The sequence below is a fragment of the Bufo gargarizans genome, chromosome 2 (assembly GCF_014858855.1).
Source record: "Bufo gargarizans isolate SCDJY-AF-19 chromosome 2, ASM1485885v1, whole genome shotgun sequence".
Classification (NCBI taxonomy): domain Eukaryota; kingdom Metazoa; phylum Chordata; class Amphibia; order Anura; family Bufonidae; genus Bufo; species Bufo gargarizans.
Window position 1 is genome coordinate 545,088,444 of NC_058081.1, and position 26,909 is coordinate 545,115,352.

General features: G+C 46.3%; 1 protein-coding gene across 3 annotated transcripts in view; it reads right to left on the reverse strand.

Annotated features, from left to right (window-relative positions):
- Nucleotides 1-26,688, reverse strand: part of LOC122928576 — a 34,009-nt gene extending 7,321 nt beyond the window's left edge. For 2 of the 3 annotated variants that reach the window (XM_044281554.1, XM_044281552.1), the window contains exons 1-3: nucleotides 26,169-26,688; nucleotides 16,712-17,075; nucleotides 5,588-5,649 (exon numbers count right to left, since the gene is read on the reverse strand). In XM_044281554.1, the coding sequence (XP_044137489.1) occupies nucleotides 5,588-5,649; nucleotides 16,712-17,039 (390 nt within the window). In that variant the 5' untranslated portion in view covers nucleotides 17,040-17,075; nucleotides 26,169-26,688. Of the gene's footprint in view, nucleotides 1-5,587; nucleotides 5,650-16,711; nucleotides 17,076-26,046 lie in introns of all 3 variants that reach the window. The other variant, XM_044281553.1, reaches the window with a different exon arrangement.
- Between the last annotated feature and the right edge of the window lie 221 nt (nucleotides 26,689-26,909).

The window sequence follows — 26,909 nt, forward strand, 5'->3', positions numbered from 1 at the left end:
AGATCACCTGGGACTCTTCTCTCCAGGGCAGCTCGGATCGCCTCCACTGCCTGCAGCACTTGAGGATCGTGATACCACATCTTGGCTTCCTAATCTGGCTTTTCTGGTGCACCATCCTCGCAGTAGCTAAGTTGAGGTGCAGTTACAGTATATGTTCTAAAGCCTTTTTTGGCGTGTATTAGTGGGGAAAAAAGGGCTTATTTGCCGTTCAGCGGTGCAGTTATATGTTCTAAAGCCTTTTTTGTCATGTATTAGTGCAAAAACAAATGTTTTTATTTGCCATTTAGCGGTGTAGATATATGTTCTAAAGCTTTTTTAGCTGTTCTGCTGTGCAGTTATACGTTCTAAAGCTTTCTTGGCATGTAATAGTGGAACAAAAAAAATAAAATTATTTGCCGTTGTGTGGTGAAGTGACAAAATTACAGCCTTTTTTGGGGTTTATTAATTTCCTTTTTATTTACTTATTTGATCTAACAGTATGTCAGACAGAGAGCACAGGGGAGGGGCAGAGGCCTAAATGTTTCTGGCACAGGTCGCAGCAGAGTAAGGGGGCGTGGTAGCAGGGCTCAATGCCAAAGGCCTGAGCTCCCAGTGTCAGCTAGCGGACGTGTCTTGACCAGCAACCCAGCGGTTCTTGAATGGTTGACTCGGTCATCAACTTCATCCCAAGTGACATCAGACACCCCCCAGCAAAGACTCAATGGGTTCGTCAGACACAACCCTTAGTTCGCATGGCCCAGGAGCAGGCCCTGTGCCCTCACCTGTCCTCAACCTGCCTCTGTCCTTTTCTGTTCCCTCAGCTGTGGACTCAGCTCCACTATACAGCGAGGACGAGCTACTAGAGGACAGTCAGCAGCAACTGCCCAGCCAAGATCTGGAGGAGGCATCCGCCACTTCCTCCGGTAGGTGGGCAAATAATGATGAGGAGAGTTGTGTGGTAGCTGGTGTTGCAAGTGGTCAGGCTCCTGGCTCAGAGACTGTTGAGAAGGACATCAGTGACAAGCAGACAGTACTCGATGATGATGTAGCCAATTGCAATCGGGAGCCGGGTGACAAAGGGGCCTTATCACCGGGAGAAGAGGGTGGCAGCTTGCCCATGAGTCAGCGGCGGAGTCAACAAGTCGCTACATGGACAGGAGTAAGCAGGGTGGAAGCAGTGGGAGGTTGGGAGCCAAACGTGCCAGGTGGTCTACCCCCCACTTTGCAGGAGCCTACCTGCCCGGAAAGTAGTGGCGCAGCGGTTCACGGAGGCAGCAGCGGTAACAGTCAGTCAGTGCGGCGGTTTGGCAGTTTTTTGTTAAACCGCTGGAGGAGGTGAACGTGGCCATTTGCCGAATCTGCGGGTAGAAGGTGAAGCGTGGCCAGGGTGCCAATGTTGGTACCACAGCCCTGCATCAACATATGCAGTGTCACCATAAAGTGGCCTAAGAGAACCGTGGCTCTGATGTGGTGGTCCACCCAGTGGAACGCACCCGATCTCAGGCAGTCAAGGCTCCACCACCTCAGCCGAAGGGAGCTGTCTGTCCTTCCCATCATCTACCAGTCCTGATGCTCCTGCTCCTCGCCCTCCTACTCCTCTTCAGTCATTCCATCAACAATCGATCACCTGAACCAGCAGGTGGTGGCATACTTGGACAGCACACTGCCACCCCACATTAAAGATCCACTGGACTACTGGGCATCAAAACTGGATTTGTGGTCGCAACTGTCCGGGTTTGCCGTGGAAAAGCTGTGCTGCCCAGCCAGTAGTGTGGCATCAGAGCGGGTGTTTAGTGCGGCAGGGGCCATAGTTACCCCAAGGAGAACATGCCTGTCCACCCAAAATATGGGGAGACTGACCGTTGTCAAGATTAATTAGGCGTGGATCAGCCAGGATTACCACACATCAATGCCCGATGCATCAGATTAGATCATCCATGCTGCCTCACCCAAACCTTGACAAAATAAACCAGTTTTTTCTTGCTACCACTCTGTGGTCTCCTGATGCTGCTGCCACCTCACCACTCAGGTCTCCTCATGCTGCTGCTGCCGCCACCTCCACACTATGTCACCTTGCGACTCTGTGGCCTCCTCATGCTGCTGCTAACTGAATACTATGTCACCTTGCCACTCTGTGGCCTCCTAATGCTGCTGTTGTCACCTCCACACTATATCACCTTGCCATTCTGTGGTCTCTTCATGCTGCTGCAAACTCACAACTCTGTCTCTGGGCCACTCTGGTCTCATCCTTGACAAAATAAACCAGTTTCTTCTGGCTACCACTCTGTGGTCACCTGATGCTGCTGCCACCTCACCACTCAGGTCTCCTCATACTGCTGCCACCTCTGCACTGTCACCTTGCCACTCGGTGGTCTACTCATGCTGCTGCTAAATCAACACTATGTTACTGGGTCACTCTGTGGCCTCCTAATGCTGCTGTTGTCACCTCCACACTATATCACCTTGCCATTCTGTGGTCTCCTCATGCTGCTGCAAACTCACAACTCTGTCTCTGGGCCACTCAGTTCTCCTCATGCTGCTGCCACCTCCACCCTCTGTCATTGTGCCACCCTGTGGCCTCCTCATGCTGCTGCTGTTGCCACCTCCACACTGTCACCTTGCCAGTCTGTGTCCTCCTCACACAGCTGCCACCTCCACACTGTCATCTTGCCACTCTGTGGTCTCCTCCTGCTGCTGCTAAATCAACACTATGTCACTGGGCCACTCTGTGGCCTCCTCATGCTGCTGCCACCTCCACAATGTCACCTTGCCACTCTGTGGTATCCTCATGCTGCTGCTCTTTCATGCTACAGTAGGATCTTGGGCCTCTGCACGGTTCTTTATACCTGGCGCTAACATCAATGTTTAAGGCTGAGATCACACTTGAGTTATTTGGGCCCTTAACTGCCCAAATAAGTGAAGTGTGCAGTGATTCTAAGAGCGATGCCCGTCATGTGCGTGTCATACTGACTCACCTTATTGTTTCACTACCACAGCATACTCCCTATGCGTGTTACTGCAAGGCACAGTGTTCTACACCACTATACAGGCTCTCTGCAACCAGGTAATAGCTATTTTTTATGCGATTCGCCACAAATAAATTCGGATCAAATAGAATCTTTTTGGAAAATTCCGCGAATCGGCTGAATCAAATTTTGGAGAAATTCACTAATCCCTAATCCTGTCCGAGAAGCAAATTGGAACCTACACCCTGTGGATCTCCAGTATATTTGTGTTGAGGTCTACGAGTGGTATAATATGGCCTAGTGTAGTGTCTTCGTGTCACGGTCGTCCTACCTCAGGCCGACGCTCCCTAGGGGCAGTTCAATGCAATAATTTAGTTGAAGTAGACAAAGTAGTCCAGAAAACTGGAAAACTTAAACATAGTTTACTGAATGAAATTGGTAATACAAAAAAATGTTTCTTTACTTGGTTGGAATTCACTCCACTTGGTAACAGCAGGGTGCAATGTGGCGGCAGTTGGTCCAACTGCTTCTCTTTGTTCCCATCTGGCTTAAGTCTATTATCTGTTCAATAAGTAGGGTGTCTTTTGACCATTTTCCCTCTCATGTAAATAAAGTATATAGTTCAGTGAAAAGCAAGGAGGGTGGTACTCTAGAAGCTGCTTCCCAGGATCCTGCAGCAGGAGAGGGGGAAAAAATATCCTCTCGCTGCGTCATGTCTTGTCCCTTAGGACTACAACTTCAATTCACTACAGTTTCCTTGGGAGCAGGACAGCCCCCTTCTGTCCAAAGGGGGAGAAAGAGTAGAATGGTTAGTTGCATTCTTGACTCTCTGACTATGACCTACACCACCTGCTGGAAACCAGGCACAGAGCATCAAATGTAATATAAGTTAACAGTTGCATAAATAAAATGTTTAGCAAGGAGGACATTTATTACATAGGAACATGGAAAGCTAGCCATAGGAAACAATGAGAAGGCGTTAATTTATACAGGGAGTGCAGAATTATTAGGCAAGTTGTATTTTTGAGGATTAATTTTATTATTGAACAACAACCATGTTCTCAATGAACCCAAAAAAACTCATTAATATCAAAGCTGAATATTTTTGGAAGTAGTTTTTAGTTTGTTTTTAGTTTTAGCTATTTTAGGGGGATATCTGTGTGTGCAGGTGACTATTACTGTGCATAATTATTAGGCAACTTAACAAAAAACAAATATATACCCATTTCAATTATTTATTTTTAGCAGTGAAACCAATATAACATCTCAACATTCACACATTTCTGACATTCAAAAACAAAACAAAAACAAATCAGTGACCAATATAGCCACCTTTCTTTGCAAGGACACTCAAAAGCCTGCCATCCATGGATTCTGGCAGTGTTTTGATCTGTTCACCATCAACATTGCGTGCAGCAGCAACCACAGCCTCCCAGACACTGTTCAGAGAGGTGTACTGTTTTCCTTCCTTGTAAATCTCACATTTGATGATGGACCACAGGTTCTCAATGGGGTTCAGATCAGGTGAACAAGGAGGCCATGTCATTAGATTTTCTTCTTTTATACCCTTTCTTGCCAGCCACGCTGTGGAGTACTTGGACGCGTGTGATGGAGCATTGTCCTGCATGAAAATCATGTTTTTCTTGAAGGATGCAGACTTCTTCCTGTACCACTGCTTGAAGAAGGTGTCTTCCAGAAACTAGCAGTAGGACTGGGAGTTGAGCTTGACTCCATCCTCAACCCGAAAAGGCCCCACAAGCTCATCTTTGATGATACCAGCCCAAACCAGTACTCCACCTCCACCTTGCTGGCATCTGAGTCGGACTGGAGCTCTCTGCCCTTTACCAATCCAGCCACGGGCCCATCCATCTGGCCCATCAAGACTCACTCTCATTTCATCAGTCCATAAAACCTTAGAAAAATCAGTCTTGAGATATTTCTTGGCCCAGTCTTGACGTTTTTAGCTTGTGTGTCTTGTTCAGTGGTGGTCGTCTTTCAGCCTTTCTTACCTTGGCCATGTCTCTGAGTATTGCACACCTTGTGCTTTTGGGCACTCCAGTGATGTAGCAGCTCTGAAATATGGCCAAACTGGTAGCAAGTGGCATCTTGGCAGCTGCACGCTTGACTTTTCTCAGTTCATGGGCAGTTATTTTGCTCCTTGGTTTTTCCACACGCTTCTTGCGACCCTGTTGACTATTTTGAATGAAACGCTTGATTGTTCGATGATCACGCTTCAGAAGCTTTGCAATTTTAAGAGTGCTGCATCCCTCTGCAAGATATCTCACTATTTTTGACTTTTCTGAGCCTGTCAAGTCCTTCTTTTGACCCATTTTGCCAAAGGAAAGGAAGTTGCCTAATAATTATGCACACCTGATATAGGGTGTTGATGTCATTAGACCACACCCCTTCTCATTACAGAGACGCACATCACCTAATATGCTTAATTGGTAGTAGGCTTTCGAGCCTATACAGCTTTGGAGTAAGACAACATGCATAAAGAGGATGATGTGGTCAAAATACTCATTTGCCTAATAATTCTGCACTCCCTGTAGTGCCCACTATCCAGGGTACTTCATAAGCAGTTGTGTGTAAGCAGCTCATACAGTACTCTTAACAGCTTGCTTCTCAGGTGCGGTGCTTACCTTTAGATGGTTCTGTTGGAGAGATGTAGGTTGGCTTTGCACACTTTTGCTTACAACAGGACCTAATAGACATAATTTAATTTATTATTTATAATGTTTGATTTCAGAGACATAGCTGACGTATATTGCAAACAAAATTGACAATATTTCACAAACTATACAACTAGTTTACCTTATACTGATGTGTTGTATACAGTATATACACAATAAAGTAATAGACTGTTGTCTGAAGCCACACAGTAAGAACAACATGGCAGACACTGGTTAGTGCCCAATGATAGTCTGTATATAAGTGCTAACTTCCATTACTGACCATGTTTACCACTTGTTCGACAAATACAATAAGTTGATGTGCCAATGGACTTCAATGATCAAAATCAAACCCATGACAGTATCCTTTTGCACACTGTATGGCCAGCATACCTGTTAGCATATCTTGACTACACACAGTGTAATGGTATGATGTAGCCATATAATACTTTGTATTTTTTTAAATGCAAGTCAATAACCACATACAATACTGTATAAGTATATTGTATATGTTTGATTGCATATTTTAAATCTGCACCAAACGTATGCCCTATGGGTGATGTGAACAGAGACTTTCATGGCCAATTTTGGAAGAGAAATTATATAATAACAAAGAGGAATGTGGATCCACAGTGTCACTAGAATAGATTTTGGTTGGAAAGTTTGGAAAAGTATTTAGACCCTTTTACATTTTGTTAGGTTGTATACCTTGTACTGAAATTTTTAAAAAAAATCCATTTTTTTTATCATCATGCACTCAATATCCGATAATGACAAAGTAAAAACAGAATGTTTCAAACCTTTGCCAATTTCTCAAAACGGGAAAACTAAAATCTTACACTGAGATAAGTATTCAGACCCTTTACTTAAAAGGGGTATTCCGGTAAAGTAACTTAATTTTTGAAAAACTGCATACCTCTACATATAACCAGTATCATGGTGCCTGATCTTCTCTCACAAAACTACAAACACTACAATCCCCACAATCCCTAGCTTTCCTGCTGTGAGTGTTGATGTTTGTTGATTGGCTGCCTGATATACAGCCCAGCCACGCCCCCTACTCAGTAATCACCAGCACACTGACACTCCCTTTGTTTCACAAGACATTTAGCTAGAGAATTGAGAGCAACACACTGAGCATGCTCGACCTAACAAAGGCTCAGTGCTACAGGCCGATGCCATGGTAATTTATGAGGAAACACAGAGGTTAGCAGAGGAAGAAAACTACTTTTATGATTACTGAACAGTAAATATGTGAAATTTACATTATATTAGGTAATTATTAATGAATTAGTCTAAAACATAAGTTATATTTATGGTAACCGGAATACCCCTTTACGTTTCCCCCCATTAATCTGCTCTCAATACCCCTTAATGTGAAAGTGAAAACAGAATTTTATAAAGGAGAGGCTAGGAGACAAGATTGTGTGGATGCACAGATCTGAAGAAGGGTACAAAAAATTTCAGTTCCACTGAAAGCTCCCAAGAGCACAGTGGCCTCCATGATTCTTAAATGGAAGCAGTTTGCAACAACCAGAACTCTTCCTGGACCTGGTCACTTCATCAAACGAACTAATAGGCAGAGAAGGGCCTTGACAAGAGAGGTGTCAATGAACCCAATAGTCATATTCTGGCTGGGCTTCAAAGATCCTGTATGCACATTGGAGAAACTTCTAGAAGCGCTCCATCAATCTGGGCTTTATGGCAGAGTGGCCAGTAGGGCTGCAGTAAACGATTATTTTAGTAATCGAGTATTCTACAGATTATTTTTACAATTAATTGAGTACTCCAATAAGAAGAAATTAATTAATAGACTGTTTTCCTTTATAAAAACTCATAAAAACTGCCATCAGTCCCCAACACCCTTCGTTCCCCCTGTGCAATCATCCCAAGTGCATCAGTTCCCCCAGTGCCATCAGCTCCACTATCCCCCAGTGCCATCAGCTGTTCTCCCAGTGCCTTCAGCTCTCCCCCACCCCAGTGCCATCAGCTCTCCCCCACCCCAGTGCCATCAGCTCTCCCCCACCCCAGTCCCATCAGCTCTACTCCCCCAGTGCCTTAATCTCTCCCCCACTCCAGTGCCTTCAGCTCTCCCCCACCCCATTCTTATCAGCCCCACTCCCCCAGTGCCTTCAGCTCCCCCTCAGTGCCATCAGCTCCACTATCCCCCAGTGCCATCAGCTGTTTTCCCAGTTCCTTCAGCTCTCCCCCACCCCAGTGCCATCAGCTCTCCCCCAGCCTAGTGCCATCAGTTCTCCCCAACCCCAGTGCCATCAGCTCTCCCCCACCCCAGTCCCATCAGCTCCACTCCCCCAGTGCCTTTATCTCTCCCCCACCCCAGTGCCTTCAGCTCTCCCCTACCCCAGTCCCATCAGCTTCACTCCCCCAGTGCCTTCAGCTCCCCCCCAGTGCCATCAGCTCCCCCATGTCATCAGTTGTTCCCCCTCCCACTGCCATAAGCTCCTCCCCCAATGCCACCATCCCCACCCACTGCCATCAGTTCTCCCCCTCCCCCTCCTAGCCATCAGTGCCCAGCCGCAGCACCAGTAAACTAAAATGTCCTGACGATGTGTGTACGTCAGGATCCAAAGCAGCGTTTGATTAGACCGATGAGAATTTTTGTGTGTCGAGTTAATCGATTAATTCAAGCAATTGTTTCAGCCCTAGTGGCCAGCAAGTATCTTATTCTCAGTAAAAGAAAGTAAAGTCTGGAGTTTGCAAAAATCACCTAAAGGACTCTTGGACTGTGAAAAAACAGGATTCTCTTGCTTGATGAAACCAAGATTGAATTTTTGGGCCTCAATTCTAAGCATCATGTTTGGAGGTAACCAGGAATTACTCATCACCTGCCCAATACCATTTCTACAGTGAATCATGGTGGTTGCAGCATAATGCTGTGGCGTTGTTTTTCAGTGGTTTGGAAAGGGAGACCGGTCAGGGTTGAGGGAAAGCTGAATAGAGCAATGTACAGGGATATTGCTAATTAAAAACTGATCCAGACTACCCTGGACCTCAGACTGGGCAGAAGGTTCAATTTCCAACAAAACAATGGCCCTAAACACATAACCAAGACAGCACAGGGGTGGCTTAGGGAAAATTCTGTGAATGGCCTTAAAGGGGGTGTCACACTTCAGTAAATGGCATTTATAATGTAGAGAAAGTTAATACAAGGCACTTACTAATGTATTGTGATTGTCCATATTGCCTCCTTTGCTGTCTAGATTAATTTTTCCATCACATTATACACTGCTCATTTCCATGGTTACAACCACCCTAAAATCTAGCAGCAGTGGCTGGGGCCATAGGAGTGCACAAAGTCCAGCACTTTTTTCCTACTGTATTCCACTGATGGTCCCCCTTCAACTTGAGATTAAGAGGATCTGCAGACAAGAATAGCAGAAAATCCCCAAATCTAGACGAGTAAACCTTGTGGCACCATAACCAAGAAAACTGGAGGCTGTAATTGCTGCCAAAGGTACTTCAACTAAGTACTGAGTAACGGCTCATTATTGGTGCATTGAGTGCAGAATGATAATGAAAAACTGGATTTTTTTTTTTTTTTACTTTTAGCATAATTCTGCAGCAGAAAGTGAAAGGGTCTGAAGACGTTCCAAACGAACTGTAAATGGTTCACCAGGTCATCTCTCTTTAACCCCTATATAGGGGTCTAGACTCTGATGCTGGGGAAACACAAGGCTACCTCTTGGCGTAGTCTCTGTTCAAATGATAGCTTACCCATAGGGGTTAAGAGACACTGATGCAGAGCACTGAGCGATCAGGCAGAACTGTAGTTAAGGAATTAAGTCATGAGAGACAAAGTATATGCAATCTGAAAAACAGTCTGAGGTAATGGCGAGCAGTAGACGAGTGAATTTCTTGAAGTTCTTTTTGGGTACAATTCACCAAATTGGTCCAAAAATTTGATTTGGATCTCAATCAACTCTACCCAAATTAAAAGTGTTCTAACTGGTCTAAAATTGGTTTATGACAGTCTAAGGTCTCCTAGGACTCATTTATTTTTCTCCTTCGTCATTCTCTCTTTACTTTAAATTTTGCTCTCTCCCTCCTCCTTTTAAAGAACTCCCGCAAAATATTTGACCTGCTAGAAAAGGTACATGATGTAATCTTTAGTGAATGTCACCTTCTCATCAGTGACTGTATTTGTGAGTTATCCACCTGTCTAATTTCTAGCTGTGTCATGTGACCAACTCTCTGATCCCCAACTGAATAGGGAGTCAGTTCCTTCTCTATTCATTCCGATAAGACTGACATTTAGTCTCCCATAGGAATACATAGAGAAACTGGCTTCCTGTCCAAAATAAGATGTTGTATTTGGAAACTCTGATTGTTGGTCACATGACACAGCCGAGAAGCAGAAGGGAGGGGATAACTTACAAATACAGTCAATGGTAAGAAGATTACATTCACGACAGATAACATCATGTACCTTTCTAACAGGTCAAAGAATAAAATATTTTGGGAGAGTTCTTTAAGCTCTTTAATGCAATGACAGTGCTACAAATCAGTAAATGTGGACCCACTGTGCAAACTAACCAATTTGGCATAGGACTAACCCCAACGGTACTCCCCTCATATTCAGCCTTTAAAGCCTGTACATGGATCTGGCCATCACTGCAGGGAAACAACCAGACCTCTACCTCCTTGGATAGTCCCGATGTACTAAGCAGCTGACCCTCTATCGTCAGGGACTCTGATGCAGTCACCGGGAGCTCAGGATACAGAAAATGCACCAAAAGGGCAAGTACAGTCTGAACAGTCACTTTTATTCCTAGGCAGGCTTTAGTTTTCAAAGTGCCCAAGCCCCTTGCTCTTTCCTGTTCTCTGCTTCTCCCCTAACCTCCCAAAACTTTCAGTAGCAGACGCCTGCCACCCGTGTGTCTGAAACCTCTTTAAGCCACAGAAGCAGAGCCAGTTCAGTATTAACAACATTTTGTGACATGCCAGGTTGAGCCAAATCAGCAAATGGAGACCTCAATGCTCCGGTTCAGTTCTACTTCATCTCTGGCCTTTCGCAGGTGCATACAGTGTTCCTTGACACCATGGGCTTCAGGACAGACAGACTGAAACAGAGGCTAGAACACACCCAGTATTCTCTCTCTGTTCTCTCTTGCCCAGCCTCCAGTGTCATAACAGAGATTTCAGCGCGGAAGGTGATCCCCATGAGAACCAAGTTGTCCCCTGCCAGTGTGTAAAACATCACATTTGTCAAAGTTTTTTGATTTGCACACTCCTCCGACTTTGGCTGATAAATAGATCTGCCCTTGCTGATGATGCCCCATCATGCCAATGTGCTGTCGGTCTGCCTACCATTGTGTTCTGTACCAAATGGCTAATGATGCCACTGCTGTCTTCCTGCCTACTGTTCTGTACCACATGTCTGCTGTTGCCATCATGCTCCTATGCTGTCTGCCTGCCTACCATCCTGTTTCGTACCATATGATTGTTGCTGCAACTGCTATTCCCTGCTGCTAATCCCCTACTGCCACCTCCATAACCGCTACACAGTCATCACTACTACTACACATCTACTGTCTGTTCTATACTGTGCTGCTAGTGCTGTCACTAGTATGGCCTAGGGTTGGGCGATATACCGGTATCACGATATACCGCGGTATTAAAAAAACGGCGATATGGCGATATCGACGTTTCCTAAATACCGCGGTATTTTGTGACGTCATCAAAGCGGTCAGCGCACATTGTGCGCTGACCTCTTCTAAACGTGCGTCCGCCCGCCCCTGCACCTTGCATAGCGCTGGGTAACATTACTTCCTCTCGCTCCTGGCCTGCCTCCTTCTTGCTCCGCCTCCCTTAGTCAAATCTCCACCCACCATCTGACGTCGTCATCCACCAGTGCCGGCTCTGTGTGTGGCGAACTGGCGATCCCCTGTGTGAGTACTGGTGTCTCTGGAGAGACTTTTTCTGCGGCTTTCTCACTAGTGTGTGCTCTGTCTGATGACGAAATTATAAACCTACTACTTCCTGCAGCGGCCGCCCCGACTCTCCCTCCTCCTCGCTCCCATAAGACCTTATTATAACGCTCCTTGTGGCCCCCTTATACAGTGTAACGCCTCCTTGTGGCCCCCCATACAGTGTAACGCCTCCTTGTGGCCCCCCATACAGTGTAACGCCTCCTTGTGGCCCCCCATACAGTGTAACGCCTCCTTGTGGCCCCCCATACAGTGTAACGCCTCCTTGTGGCCCCCCATACAGTGTAACGCCTCCTTGTGGCCCCCCATACAGTGTAACGCCTCCTTGTGGCCCCCCATACAGTGTAACGCCTCCTTGTGGCCCCCCATACAGTGTAACGCCTCCTTGTGGCCCCCCATACAGTGTAACGCCTCCTTGTGGCCCCCCATACAGTGTAACGCCTCCTTGTGGCCCCCCATACAGTGTAACGCCTCCTTGTGGCCCCCCATACAGTGTAACGCCTCCTTGTGGCCCCCCATACAGTGTAACGCCTCCCTGTGGCTGCCCCCATACAGTATAACGTCTCCTTGTGGCTGCCCCCATACAGTATAACGTCTCCTTGTGGCTGCCCCCATACAGTGTAACGCCTCCTTGTGGCCCCCCATACAGTATAACGTCTCCTTGTGGCTGCCCCCATACAGTGTAACGCCTCCTTGTGGCCCCCCATACAGTGTAACGCCTCCCTGTGGCTGCCCCCATACAGTGTAACGCCTCCTTGTGGCTGCCCCCATACAGTGTAACGCCTCCTTGTGGCTGCCCCCATACAGTGTAACGCCTCCTTGTGGCCCCCCATACAGTGTAACGTCTCCTTGTGGCTGCCCCCATACAGTGTAACGCCTCCTTGTGGCTGCCCCCATACAGTGTAACGCCTCCTTATGGCTGCCCCCATACAGTGTAACGTCTCCTTATGGCTGCCCCCATACAGTGTAACGTCTCCCTGTGGCTGCCCCCATACAGTGTAACGTCTCCCTGTGGCTGCCCCCATACAGTGTAACGTCTCCCTGTGGCTGCCCCCATACAGTATAACGTCTCCTTGTGTTTTTTTTTCTTTTAAACGGGCATTTATCGCGATATATATCGTTATCGCGATAACTTTTTTAATATCGTTATCGTCTGAATATTTTTGATATCGTCCAACCCTAGTATGGCCACCACATTCATGATCCCCCTATCCTTTCTACATCCACACTTTACTGCTGCTGCTCTCAATTAGAAGGAAAAATCTTTCCAGCCTTGTTCAGAACAAGCCACTTTTTCGTCAGACAATTAACACTTGTACGTGTATATATACAAGCAGTCATTCTAAAAGCCTGGACTATTTCTCCACCTCCACCTTCAGAGCCTAACCCTGGGGTGATGGTATCCAGGTATGAGCACCATGACACACACAAAAAACTATTGAGGCCACTTGGCAATCCGATAAACCTGGGACACGATCGGCCATGGGAGGAACAGTCTTTCTTCTGACACTTAACACTTGTGCATGTATAAACACAGGCAGGGTTTCTGCCCCTGTTAAACCAACTCTTTCTTTTGACATTAATATGTATGTGTTTATGTAACATGAACATGTGTATAGACAGGTTAAGGGATCTGCCTCCGCTGAGGCCTAATTTTTGAACACTTGGTTCCAACAAGCCTCTGTCTTTATGCCATAACACCATGTGTGTTTAAACATCATCTGCTCCTGATAAGGGAAGTCTTTGGAAGCTTTGTAATATGAAAATCTTAACATGTGTGAGTCCTAGAAGACTAGGGGATGTTATATGTATACCAATTTTCAGTACAATTGAAGCAACTTCGATTTATGTAGAATCAATTTGTGTACAAAATAAATTTTTCAGAAATGCAATGAATAGGAAACAAAACAAATTTCAAGAAGTTCATTCATCTCTAATCACAAGTTGTCTGTCAGCCTCTGAGCAAATCAGGGCAAGCTCCCTCGCTCCTTGGGGCTTTCGAGTCATCCTTCCTGCCCTGTTTTCCACTAATTTACACAGTAAAATGGTCCACAGAAAATTATTATTTGGCAGCAGAATTGTTGTGAAATTTGCAGCAAATCCAATTCATTTAGAATCAATTCGCTCATCCATACCAGTTAGCAAAGGGTGAAACCCAGAAGTCAGGGAGACGTTAGTATACAGAACTGGCAAATAAGCACCTGACACACCTAGCAGGAAACTAGAACCTACTGTATTTTCAAGCACCTTCTCACAGGATGGCCTACAGGGGCGAATTAAGTGCATGGTAGGCCCGGGGCTTTCGACCGAACTTGGGCCCCTCCCTCCATTTTAGTTTAGTTATTTTTTTGTATGAAGAGTCTGCGGTGCTTCGTGAGTGGCACAGTCTCTTCCTAGGTCATATGACATCTCCAGACTAAAAAAAAATATCCCAAATTGGCTCCTAATCTTTAAAATTTGGTTGCCACATTTAAAATACATATAATTATAATAAAAAAAGACTTGGAGGAGAATACAGCACCACATACCTCTTATATCCAGGGACATCTCCTGTCGTGTAGATCTTCTCTTTCCTTTTCTCCTCCGTTTGATCCAGACGGCCATGACGAATTCTTTCAGCCGCATCTCATCTCTACAGAGTTTGTTACACAGAGACATTAGATTTCTCAATTTTTCCATCAACATCCCCATCCTGGTGTCCCGACAATGTCATCTTGCTGCCACCCCCAATACTGTGCCTGTGGTGCTCCCCAATGCCCCAGGCACTATACTGCTGAAAAAATAGTGACCCCAGTAGACATAATTGGGGTCATTTATCAAACTGGTGTAAAGGAGAACTAGATTTCCAAAGGAGCTGTCAAAAATGAAAGGTGGAATCTGATTGGTTGCTATGGGCAACTAAGCCAGTTCTACTATACACTAGTTTGATTAATGACCCCAAATGTCCCTATAGTCTCTACAGCAATTATGTCCTCTAGAGTGCCCCCAGTAATAATAACACCCTAAATTATGCTCCAGGTACTAATCCCTGTATAGTGTCCCCAAAAATAATGTCCCTGTAATAGAAATGCCATTACAGTGCCTCCCCAATAGCAACATTCCCCACACTGCCCCCACATAGTATTCCCCCATAGTAATTTGCCCCCACACAGTAATATCCACCACAATGCCCCCATATAGCAATTTCCCACACACAGTAATTTCCACCACACTGCCCTATATAGTAATTTCCACCACACTGCCCCATATAGTAATTTCCCCCACACAGTAATCCCCCCCATAATAATTTTCCTCCACATAGTAATCTGCCCTTACACAGCCAGTCCCAATATAGTAATGTGCCCCCACACAGCCAGCCCCAATATAGTAATGTGCCCCCACATAGCTAGCCTCAATATAGTAATCTGACCCCACACAGCCAGCCTCAATATAGTAATCTGCCCCCACACAGCCAGCCTCAATATATTAATCTGCCCCCACACAGCCAGCCCCAATATATTAATTTGCCCCCACACAGCCAGCCCCAATATAGTAATTTGCCCCCACACAGCCAGCCCCAATATAGTAATTTGCCCCCACACAGCCAGCCCCAATATAGTAATTTGCCCCCACACAGCCAGCCCCAATATAGTAATTTGCCCCCACACAGCCAGCCCCAATATAGTAATGTGCCCCACACAGCCAGCTCCAATATAGTAATTTGCCCCCACACAGCCAGCCCCAATATAGTAATGTGCCCCCACATAGCTAGCCTCAATATAGTAATCTGACCCCACACAGCCAGCCCCAATATAGTAATCTGCCCCCACACAGCCAGCCTCAATATAGTAATCTGCCCCCACACAGCCAGCCCTAATATAGTAATCTATAAAAAGTTAAATACTTACCTATGTGTGTCCATGCGTGATGGCAGGCGCGCACACGTCACTGTGCTGCATCCTGGCACAGGCACGTGATGACGTCATCAGGCACGCCGGGATTCCACTAACGCATAGACCTTAGGCCTGAAGCCTATGGCGGTGATTGGCGACGGGCCAGGGAACTATGTGCTCCCATGCCCCGCCGCAGTATTTGGGCGTTCGGGTCAGCGTTGGGTCCACAAGCTATGCCGGGCCTGCCGCCCGAATGCCCCTATTATAATCCGCCATTGGTGGCCTGCCATGAGAAAGCTGTGCTACGCCGGTGGCTGGAACTACCAGGCAGGGAGAGAGAGATGCCAATGGGACTTGACTGCCAGAGCCCTAGGACAGAGCAGAGCTGGTGAGCAAGGTGGTGGCTGTGCCCACCTGAAGGGCTAGTGGTGAGCACTCTGCTATAAATGGGGATTGTAATTAAACTGTCAAATTACTGGTAACCTGCTCAGCAAGACGCACATCCACTGCCAGACTATGCTACTCACAAAATACACAGAGAGACAAAACAGAATAATGAATAATAACTGACATTGAAAAAAAGGACAGCAGGATTTTTAAGTAGAGCACAGATGTAAAGGTGGGTTCACATCATGTTTTTGTCATCCGTTAACATAAAAAAGCATATATGTTAACGAATGCTATATGGTAGTATCCATTCACTATAGAGTTGCATTGAAAAAAATAAATAAAAAATCTATGCTTTATTACCAGACTCTGCAGGATGGATAAGCCTGGTGTGCTACGCTTTTGTATACCTTGTTTTTCCCAAAGTACAGTATATGTCAAACGGATGGCAAAAACGTGATGTGAACCCACTCTATCTTATTGGTACTCAATTATAGAGCCCTCCTGCTTCTCTCCTCCATCACATGAGCAAGCACAGGTGAGCTAGTCATCTGGGTCTACACCCTCCCCTGCCTCTTTGCCTGGCTTCTGGAGCAGAAACAAATAAATTGTGAATTGTTTTAGGAATATGTGAAGATGAGGAATTATATCTTATCTATTGGTTTTCTGGGGTTTTCTCTGTTTCGAGAACATTTGCTCTATGGCTAGAAAACTGCAATACAGACATAGATAGGCAACACAATTATCTATCATCCCATAAACCACAAGTCAATAATATCTGTATGCATAGAAGATGCCATACTACTATACATTCATTAGTCACAATCCATTATATCACCCAGTGTCACATAAAAGTATCAATAGGATGTATTAGATAGGATTCCTACCTGAAGAATGTCCAGATGAAGGCAAAGGAATATTTGAAACATCTGAGATCTGCTCCTTTGCTTGAGGTGAATTGTTCCCATATGAAACCACTACATGATGTCTTGAGGGCGATTTACATCTCATCATATGCTGCCCCTTTATAGTCTTTACCTCGACCAAATCATTCATGTCCTTTAATAACTCCCTCAGTGAGGAGTATCCGTAATGCGACAGGTTAAGATAGTAACCATGGACCTGACGGAAAAGTCCACCAAATTCTTCAAACGAAACGCCTTCATTTTTTCCGTAAATGACAATGAAAATTTCTGACTTCAGAATTTCATTCATGTCTCAGTAGAAGAAATACTACATGGAAAGGTATAGCTAAGAGGAAGAAGAGAAGAAATGAATGAGCTAAAAAAGTCATTACAAACTTTTATTACTTTAAATATTAAAGTGGTTGCACTGGGACATTTATAGCATACTGCGAGGATATGACAAATGTCAGATAGGTGTGGGTCCCACTTTTGAAATCTGCTCCTATCTGCAAAATGGGACCCCTGAAGTAAAGAGAGAGCACATCGTGCATACATGACATCCTCTCTATTCAATGCTATGGAACTTCAGAAAATAGTTAAAGGGAGTCTGTCACCTCCATATGGCCATATACAGCGCTTACATTGTCCTACAGCACACCTATACAGGATTGTAATAGTACCTTTGTCTTTTTCTTCACATTTACAGAAGCTGGAAAAATGAACTTTGATTGATATGCAAATAAGCACTTGCAAGTGCCCAGGGGCGGCGTTCACCGTGTTGGTGCCCAGGCTGCCCTGCCTTTTTTCATTGTTTCCCCCACGCCAGCCTCTGTCTATGTCCGTCCTCCTATTCCCTTGCGTCATCCTTCGGTCCGGCCAAGATCCCGCGCCTGTGCATTGCCTCGCCGGAGCATGCACACTGCGATGCCCATTGCGGGCACAGCATCGCTTTAACCAGGGCTGTGGAGTCGGTAGATAAATGCTCCGACTCCGACTCCTCTGTATTTAATATGCACATGTATTTTATACATTCCTTGAAGAAAAGAAAGGCAACATACAGTACATGTCATTACCACAGAACTACTGGCTAGGAAGCAAACAGTCTACTGTATTGAACACTTTAAAGGGAACCTGTCACCAGGATTCTGGGTATAGAGCTGAGGCCATGGGTTGTAGATGGCCGCTAGCACATCCACAATACCCAGTCCCCACAGCTCTGTGTGCTTTTATTGTGTAAAAAAAACGATTTTAGGGCTGCAACGATTAATCGATGTAATCGATTATATTCGATAACTGGATTCGTTGTCGACGAATCCAGTTATCGAATAATCGCCGATTCGTTGCTATGCGGGCGGGCGGTCGCTGCATCTTTATTTTACCTTTTTACAATGACGCTCCTGTAACAGCCAGGCAGAGCGGACGGCGGCGTAACGTCACTCACTCACGTGACGCACCTGCTCCGCCTCCTTCATTCATGAGGTGGGCGGAGCAGGTGCGTCACGTGAGTGAGTGACGTTACGCCGCCGTCCGCTCTGCCTGGCTGTTACAGGAGCGTCGTTGTAAAAAGGTAAAATAAAGATGCAGACGTGATTAGTCCGACTTATAAGCATCGGGGCCGGGGCTGTTATGGGGAGGGGGGAGGATCTGTCTATGGCACTGCTATGGGGAGGGGGGTCTGTGTATAGCACTGCTATGGGGAGGGGGGAGGATCTGTCTATGGCACTGCTATGGGGAGGGGGGGGGTCTGTGTATAGCACTGCTATGGGGTGGAGGGGGGGGTCTGTGTATGGCACTGCTATGGGAAGGGGGATCTGTGCACTGTTATGAGGAAAGGGATCTGTGCACTGTTATGCACATATCCCCCTCTCCATAACTGCGCCACCCACAGATCCCCCTCTCCATAACTGCGCCGCCCACAGATCCCCCTCTCCATAACTGCGCCGCCCACAGATCCCCCTCTCCACAACTGCGCCGCCCACAGATCGCCCTCTCCATAACTGCGCCGCCCACAGATCCCCCTCTCCATAACTGCGCCGCCCACAGATCCCCCTCTCCATAACTGCGCCGCCCACAGATCCCCCTCTCCATAACTGCGCCGCCCACAGATCCCCCTCTCCACAACTGCGCCGCCCACAGATCGCCCTCTCCACAACTGCGCCACCCACAGATCCCCCTCTCCATAACTACGCCGTCCACAGATCCCCCTCTCCATAACTACGCCGTCCACAGATCCCCCTCTCCATAACTACGTCGTCCACAGATCCCCCTCTCCATAACTACGCCGTCCACAGATCCCCCTCTCCATAACTGCGCCACCCACAGATCCCCCTGTCCATAACTGCGCCACCCACAGATCCCCCTCTCCATAACTGCGCCGCCCACAGATCCCCCTCTCCATAACTGTGCCGCCCACAGATCCCCCTCTCCATAACTGCGCCGCCCACAGATCCCCCTCTCCATAACTGCGCCGCCCACAGATCCCCCTCTCCATAACTGCGCCGCCCACAGATCCGCCTCTCCATAACTGTGCCGCCCACAGATCCCCCTCTCCATAACTGTGCCACCCACAGATCCCCCTCTCCATAACTGCGCCGCCCACAGATCCCCCTCTCCATAACTACGCCGTCCACAGATCCCCCTCTCCATAACTGCACCACCCACAGATCCCCCATAATAGTGTCGTCCACAGATCACCCATAATAGTGTCGTCCACAGATCCCCCATAAGTGTCGTCCACAGATCCCCCATTATAGTGTCGTCCACAATTTGTTTTAATATGGCCTTTGAACATATTTTTTCAAGTAAGATCATATAAACCTCTGTTTTGTAATTTTGTCGTTTTTGCCGATTAATCGTAGAAATTAATCGGCAACTAATCGATTATTCAAATAATCGTTAGCTGCAGCCCTAAACGATTTGATACATATGCAAATTAACCTGAGATGAGTCCTGTCCCTTAGATGAGTCACGTACAGGACTCATCTCAGGTTAATTTGTATATGTATAAAATTGTTTACCCTAAAAAACAAACTTTTATTGCTATGCAAATGAGCCTCTAGGTGCTATGGGGGTGTCTTTTCAGCACCTAGAGGCTCCGTCTACTCACCATGTCTGCCGCCCAGCTCGTCCCTCCAGCCCGCCCATCTCTAGATTGACAGCCTCTATCGCGGCCGAATTCTCGCGTCTGCGCCGTGTGCGTCTGTATTCGGCGTAGGCGCAGTGACTGTCGGACCGCTCACTGCGCCGGCATCGATGACGTCAGAGTGCTCCCAGGAACAGACGACGCCCGGCCTCAAGCAGTGGAGATGCACAGGCGCAGTGAGCGGTTTTACTGCGCCTGCGCCGAATACAGACCCACACGGCGCAGGCGCGAGAATTCGGCCGCGATGGAGGCTGTCAATCTAGAGATGGGCGGGCTGAAGGAACGAGCTGGGCGGCAGACATGGTGAGTAGACGGAGCCTCTAGGTGCTGAAAAGACGCCCCCATAGCACCTAGAGGCTCATTTGCATAGCATAGGGTAACCATTGCAGAGAAAGGGATTACAATAGCATGGTTAGGTACAGCAGACACTAGCAGATCGCTAGTGCCTGACAGCTAATTAGGTCAAAATGTGGTGGTAGAAACCCTTTAAGCAAAAGACAAACACAATGAAAACAACAGTTTTATTTTTTTATCAAGGGGCTGGATAGTAGCAGCAGGCATAAACATCAGGAACAGGAACTTTACCAGTTCAAAAATGGTGCTGCTGCTGCTGCCTTCTCCGCTGATCTTCTGCTGAAGATAGGGCAGTGGGCGATCCAGGAAGGGGCATTTATTGTAAAACATGATTTCCCTAGTAGAATCCCATAGTCATGTTTAAAGTTTAAGCTAACAATCTGAGTTTACAAGTTTTTATAGCCTTAGCTGAATGACAGCAGTTTTTCAAATGGTTTACAGCTTCAGTCTTGAACTATTGACTATCCATTCCCTTCACTTATACAAGTGTCTCTAGTCCTGCAAAAAACATATTTACTTAATCAGTTATCAGTGAGAGGCGAGGCTAACCATGGGCGTTGCGTTCCCTGTAACAGAAGAAGCATGCTTCTTCACAGTCACTTAATGTGTTCGTTTTGCGGTAACGTGACGCACTGCATGCATTTGCCTTTATTCTTACAGTATAGAAGTAATTAATTATAACTTTTTGTGAATTGGGACATTTAAACTTGTTTTTTTTTATTTATTTTTTTATTCCAATTAAAATTTAGTAAGAGTCGGAGTCGGTTCATTTTTGCCGACTCCGACTCCAGGTACCCAAAATTGCCTCCAACTCCGGCTCCACAGCTCTGGCTTTAACTACTGTGCATGCGCCGGCAAATGCCACATTGCCGCTGGTTTTGCGCACTAGTTAAAGCAATGCTGTGCCAACAATGGGCATCGCAGTGTGCATGCCCTGGCCCGGCAGTGCGCAGGCGCGGGATCTTGGCCGGACCGAAGGGTGACGCAAGGGAATAGGAGGGCGGGCAGAGGCTGGGACGGGGAAACAATGAAAAAAGGCAGAGCAGCCTGGGCTCCAACACATTGAACTTGGGCATATGCGAGTGCTCATTTGCATATGAATCAAAGTTCGTTTTTTTCCAGCTTCTGCAAGAGTAAAGAAAAAGACAAAGGTACCATTACATTCGTGTATAGGTGTGCTATAGGACAAAGTGCTGTATATGGCCATATGGAGGTGACAGACTCACTTTAAGTGCTTGGCTACTTTTAGAACTTAGAACTAGTGGTGGGACCCAAACCCATGGGCGGACTGGGAGTTTAAAGTGGCTCTGGAAAAAGACTAAAAGTGGCCCTATGTTTTAGGGGGGCCCTGATGCTCCTAAATGAATTAACACTAAGAACATCACATTGTTATGCACCCAGCTGGCGGCCAAGAGGAGGGCTTAGGTGACCTTCTGGGCATCAGCCCACCGGGAAATTTCCCTGTAGGTTCTATGGCCAGTCCACCCATGCCCACACCTAGACCATCTGACATTTGTGGCAGATCCTAGTCATATGCCATAAATGTCCCAGATGGGACAACCCCTTTAATCATAAAGGCTGCAAGACTACATAACACCAAGTATGTCATACCTTAACTACAGGCTACTGGGGTTTGTAAACGGATATGTGAACGTAGGGGTTACTTGACAGACATACTGGGACATATACCCTTTATACTGTATGTGTTGTAAACTACACTATACCTTACAGAGGTATCCACTCCAGTAAAAAAAAATATATATAAAAAAAAAAAAGTTTTTTCACAATGGGACTCTGGATGATGTATATGACAGGGTGGATATGCAGTGGTATATGTAGAAGTCTTCCATCAGGGGTATACAACAGGAAATACGCCCTTGACCTGACATATACTGTACCTTTCATGGAAGACTCGAATGTGACATGAACTGGACCAGTCTGCAATGCAGAACAGTGTAATGAAATCCGAGGTAATAGACAGATAGATATATAGAAGACATGGGCTTCGGGCACAGTCTATGAGCGTCATACGGAACATGAGGCATTTCTCGGTATTCAGGATCTGGCCTTCTGGAAATCATAACTCGATTATATTCGGTGTCTGTATGACTGGGACAAAGCGACTCAGATTATGGGATCGTACCTGTACCCGCAGTCCCTGTCATACGACCAGGAATCACCGTGGTTCATATTGCGACATCGGTCAGCCTTGTGGGAAGGTGGGGCAAAAACCTGAATAATATCAGACGTCTCAGAAGGCCGGACCGAAAGGAGGGAGGTTCCCTCACAGCCCACCCCTCGGCTGAGGGGGGATAAAAATGGATGTTTGGGAACAGGTAATGGTCAGCCATTTTGGGGATCCACATTGTTTGGAGTGACTTCCCATATCTTCAGCTGTCCCCACAGCCGGAATATAACTGCTGCATCTGAGTAAGCCAATATTCCGTATTTTATCCCTTTTATTTTATCTTGTTCACTGCATTCTTATTGTATGTATATTTTGTTTTATCTTTTATCTGACACTTTCTTTTTGTATTGCACTGCACTATTGTGTATTAAATTTAAACATTAATAAGTCCCTTCCTTGTGGTCTTACGCTGGGTTCACACCTGAGCGTTCGCGATGGAGCGCTCTGTATGCGTGATTGTACGGGCGTTTGCAATCGCGCATACAGAGACAAGCGAACGCCCATTGTCGCGCGTTCCCAGAAATCTATGTACGGGAACGCGCCAAAGAAGCTCATGTACTTCTTGGGGCGTCGGGCGTTTTACAGCGCGATCGTATGCGCTGTAAAACGCCCAGGTGAGAACCATTCCCATAGGGAAGCATTGGTTTCTCCTTGTTGAGCGTTTTACAGCGCGTAGGAACACGCTGTAAAACGCTCAGGTGTGAACCCAGCCTTATAGAACTTGCTCTTTCGGAGGGAGCAACGTTACCAGTAGTGTGTCAGAGGATTTTAGGTCCCATATAGATAACTTGTGTTACGGTGTTAAATTTGGGTTGAGAGAGTATCCGAGTATAGGCCCCTATTGCCTTATAGTATAGGTGGTGGCAGCTATTGTGATAGAAAATATTGGGGTGTTAGAATCTAGGGGGGTACGTTAAAATAATTCCGTCACCTAGAATAGGTGGGTGGGAATTTCTGTGGTAACTTGATGAGCTCACTAGTATAATTCACCCCAGTGACGCGATCCGAGAGTAGGGATTGTGACAGAACAGCATCATATAAATATTAATGTGCACAGCTCTGATAATGATCTGTTCTACGGAAATGAAAAGATCGATGTGTCGATATATCAGGTACCGTATATAAAATGTCAATATATCCGGTATATTGATGTCAGGATCCCTGGTGATCTATGGCAGTGACACCATTTAATATCAGAATCCCTGGTGGCCGACAGCAGAGAAAGAGTTGATTATAGGATCTCAGGTGGGGGATAGAGAAGGAGTTAATATTTTGATGGGGTCAAGGGACTTTCTCGCATCTCCGGGCATTGTCCTGGCTATAACTTCTTGTTTCCTTCCTGTACTGATCATAAAGATGATTTCAGGAGGGATGGAGAAGATGTAACGCTCTGCCCGATTATTGAGAGGGAGCTGAGGGAATCAGCCCCAGAAAAGACACTCGCCTTCTCTGAGTGGACAGACCCTTCAAGTTGTATGGCCATAATGCTGCACAGCGTTCCACCAAGTCTTAACGTTCTTCACCATGGATCAGAGATAACTAATGGATTCCAAGAATGAGGGATTCATTCCCCCGTCCTGATTGAGTGGCTCATCTACCTTCAGCAGTGCTATAGAGAATAATACGTAGTGGCAGAACATCTGCTCCATCAGGATGTGGGAACGTGACCCCTCCTCAGGGTACACCGATTATCACTTCAGCACTTTCAGATTATACACACAATAAAATGTGATTTTTATAAAATGTACACAATTGAACATGGCCTCAGTCGCAGTTAGTAACAAGGATACATGACATAATGTACTTGTGCTGGGTCATCACACAGGACACACCCATTCGATAATTAATTAGAATTAGGGCTCATGCACACAACCATATGTATTTTGCAGTCCGCAAAACACGGATCCACTAAAAAATACGGATGACGTCCATGTGACACCCGTATTGCATCCGTTTTTTGGGGGGCGGATCCATTGTAACAATGCCTGTACTTGTCTGCAAAATGGAGAAGAATAGGACATGTTCTAACTCTTTTGCAGAACGGCCATGCCGGACATACGCAAACGGAATTCACACAGAGAACTTTTGTGTGTTTTTTTGCGGACCTATTGAAGTGAACGGTTACACATACGGGCCACAATTTTTTTTATGGAACGCAAAATATGGTTTGTGTGCACGAGCCGTTAATAGTGGAAAGCTAATGACTACTTCACTGGATGGGCATTTACATGGCTGCCTACCTCTAAGTGATGTCATGTTTTTATCAAAGCTAAAGGTGTAGTCCCATTACAAAGTGTCTGAACAGCAAGGGTCCATATGCTGGGGCCCCTATTGCTCACAAGAATGAGGGTCCCGTGTTCCCGTAGTCACGCACGCATGCAGCCACTCCATTGCACTCTATGGGACTGCCGGGGACAGCTGAGCTCTCAATGGGATGTTATCCCCAGCAGTCCCATACAGCTGAATGGAGTGGAAGTGCACATGCATGCCCACCATGCTGTTCAAAAGGGGGAACACAGGGCCCAATTTTTGTGATTGTCAGGGGCCCGAGCAGTTGGATCCCCGCACACAGATACTTATTTTCCTCTTTGCTGTGGATAGGTGATAAGTATTTGTAAGGCGACAACCCCTTTTAATAGTGAGAAATAACTGAGAAAAGAAGGTAAGGTCATGTTCACACTGCCAGTAGAAGCTCCATTTGAGCCTCCGTTGGCAGGATTGATATATTTGACAGAAAACATGTAGTGCTATTTTTCCCACCAAAACAAAACCCTACAGGCTTCATTAACCCCTTACCGACATGTGACGTAATAGTACGTCACATGTCGGGTCTTTAAAGATGGTGCAGCAGACACCTAGGGTTAATGTCCATGACCAGTGGTAATGCCGATTGCGGACATTTAACCCCTCAGATGCCATGGTCAAACCTGATCACGGCATCTGAGCACACTGAAGATCTAAAGCGCGCGCTTCGGTTATGCCTTGGCTCCCCCATGCGGCATCCAGAGGAGCCGAAGCTTGTGTGTGGCAGCCCCCTATGACAGGAGGCTGCTGCATAGTATTTCCTATGGAACTCTTGCCTGTAATAGGGCTCCATAGGAAAGTAGTTAAATCATCACAGACTGCTAGTGTATGGAGTGTATGATAGTAGCAATCGAATGACTGATTGTTATAGGAACTATAAAAAAATAATAAAGTATTTACATTTAAAAATATAAAAGTTCAAATCACCCCTCCTTTCCCCAAAATGAGAATAAAAAATGTAAAAATACACATAATGGGTATTGCCACATGTGTAAATGCCCGTTCTATCAAAATATAAAAGTATTAATGCCATACGCAAAAAGGAGAAACAAAAAAAAGGGTCAAAATGGCTAATTTTATGTTTTTTGGTCGCCTCTCCTCCCACAAAAAGTTCTTGTGAAATATTATCAAAAAGTCGTACACTCCCTAGAACGGTATCAATGAAAAGTACAGATCACTCCGTAAAAAATGAGCTCCGCACACATAACTACTAAAAAGTTAGAGGGTTCAGAAAATTACTGCAAAAAAATTCTATTTTTTTTTTCTTTCTTTTCAGCATCAAAACACAAGTATCAGTGTACATATGTAGTATCGCCAGATTGTACTGACCTGGAGAATGGAGATCACCAGTCATTTCCCAGCATATGCTGATGGCACTAACTGCACCCCGGCTGTCACTCCCTCCCTGCCCAGACTGACAGACTAGAGATAGAGGAGAACATGGCACTTACATGGTTATGGACACAAAGGGCTCCTCGCAGATCTGACCAGCCTTCCAGGCTTCAGCACTGATCACCTCCTTCCTATTTACTGAGTTTCGTTTCAGCAACATTACACAGAGTCACGTGCTCTGTGCAGCCAATGGCCGTCCTGCTTCCTCATCCTGTCAGCTTATCTTCTGTGCAGTCATATCCTCTGAACTCCCTGCAGACTACCGTCTACCAGGTTGTAATGCGTACATCTCAGCAAGACATGTATCCAAAGGTGTGTCTTGTGCAGGTTCACAGATGTAGCAGAGCTAAACTCAACAGCAATGCAAACATCTGGTGAAGCTGCACTTACAGGGTAGAGACAGAGCGACAAGCGCAGGGAATGCTGGGAGAGGAGCGACCGTGAAGCCATTAGTTTCCTTTCCAGGACGATAGGGAAATGCAGAGGGGGAGGGAAGGGGTCCTGGGGACAGTTTACCGCAGGCTGATTGTGTAGTGTGAGGGGGCTCTAGGGCAGTGGTCCCAAACTTTTTTGCAGTAAGGAAACAATTTTCCCAGGGACTGGGGTGGGTGGGGGAGATCTGGGGCTGGGGCTGGGGCTTAGGGGGGTGCTGGTCGGAGGTGACTGATTCAAACCCATAACAAAACACAAGGTGCATCCCCCTTCACAGTGTTTATTTCCCTTTTCAGCAGCAGTCGTCCCCCCTTCACAGTAGTTATTCCCCCCTTTCAGCAGCAGTCCCCCTTCACAGTAATTAACCC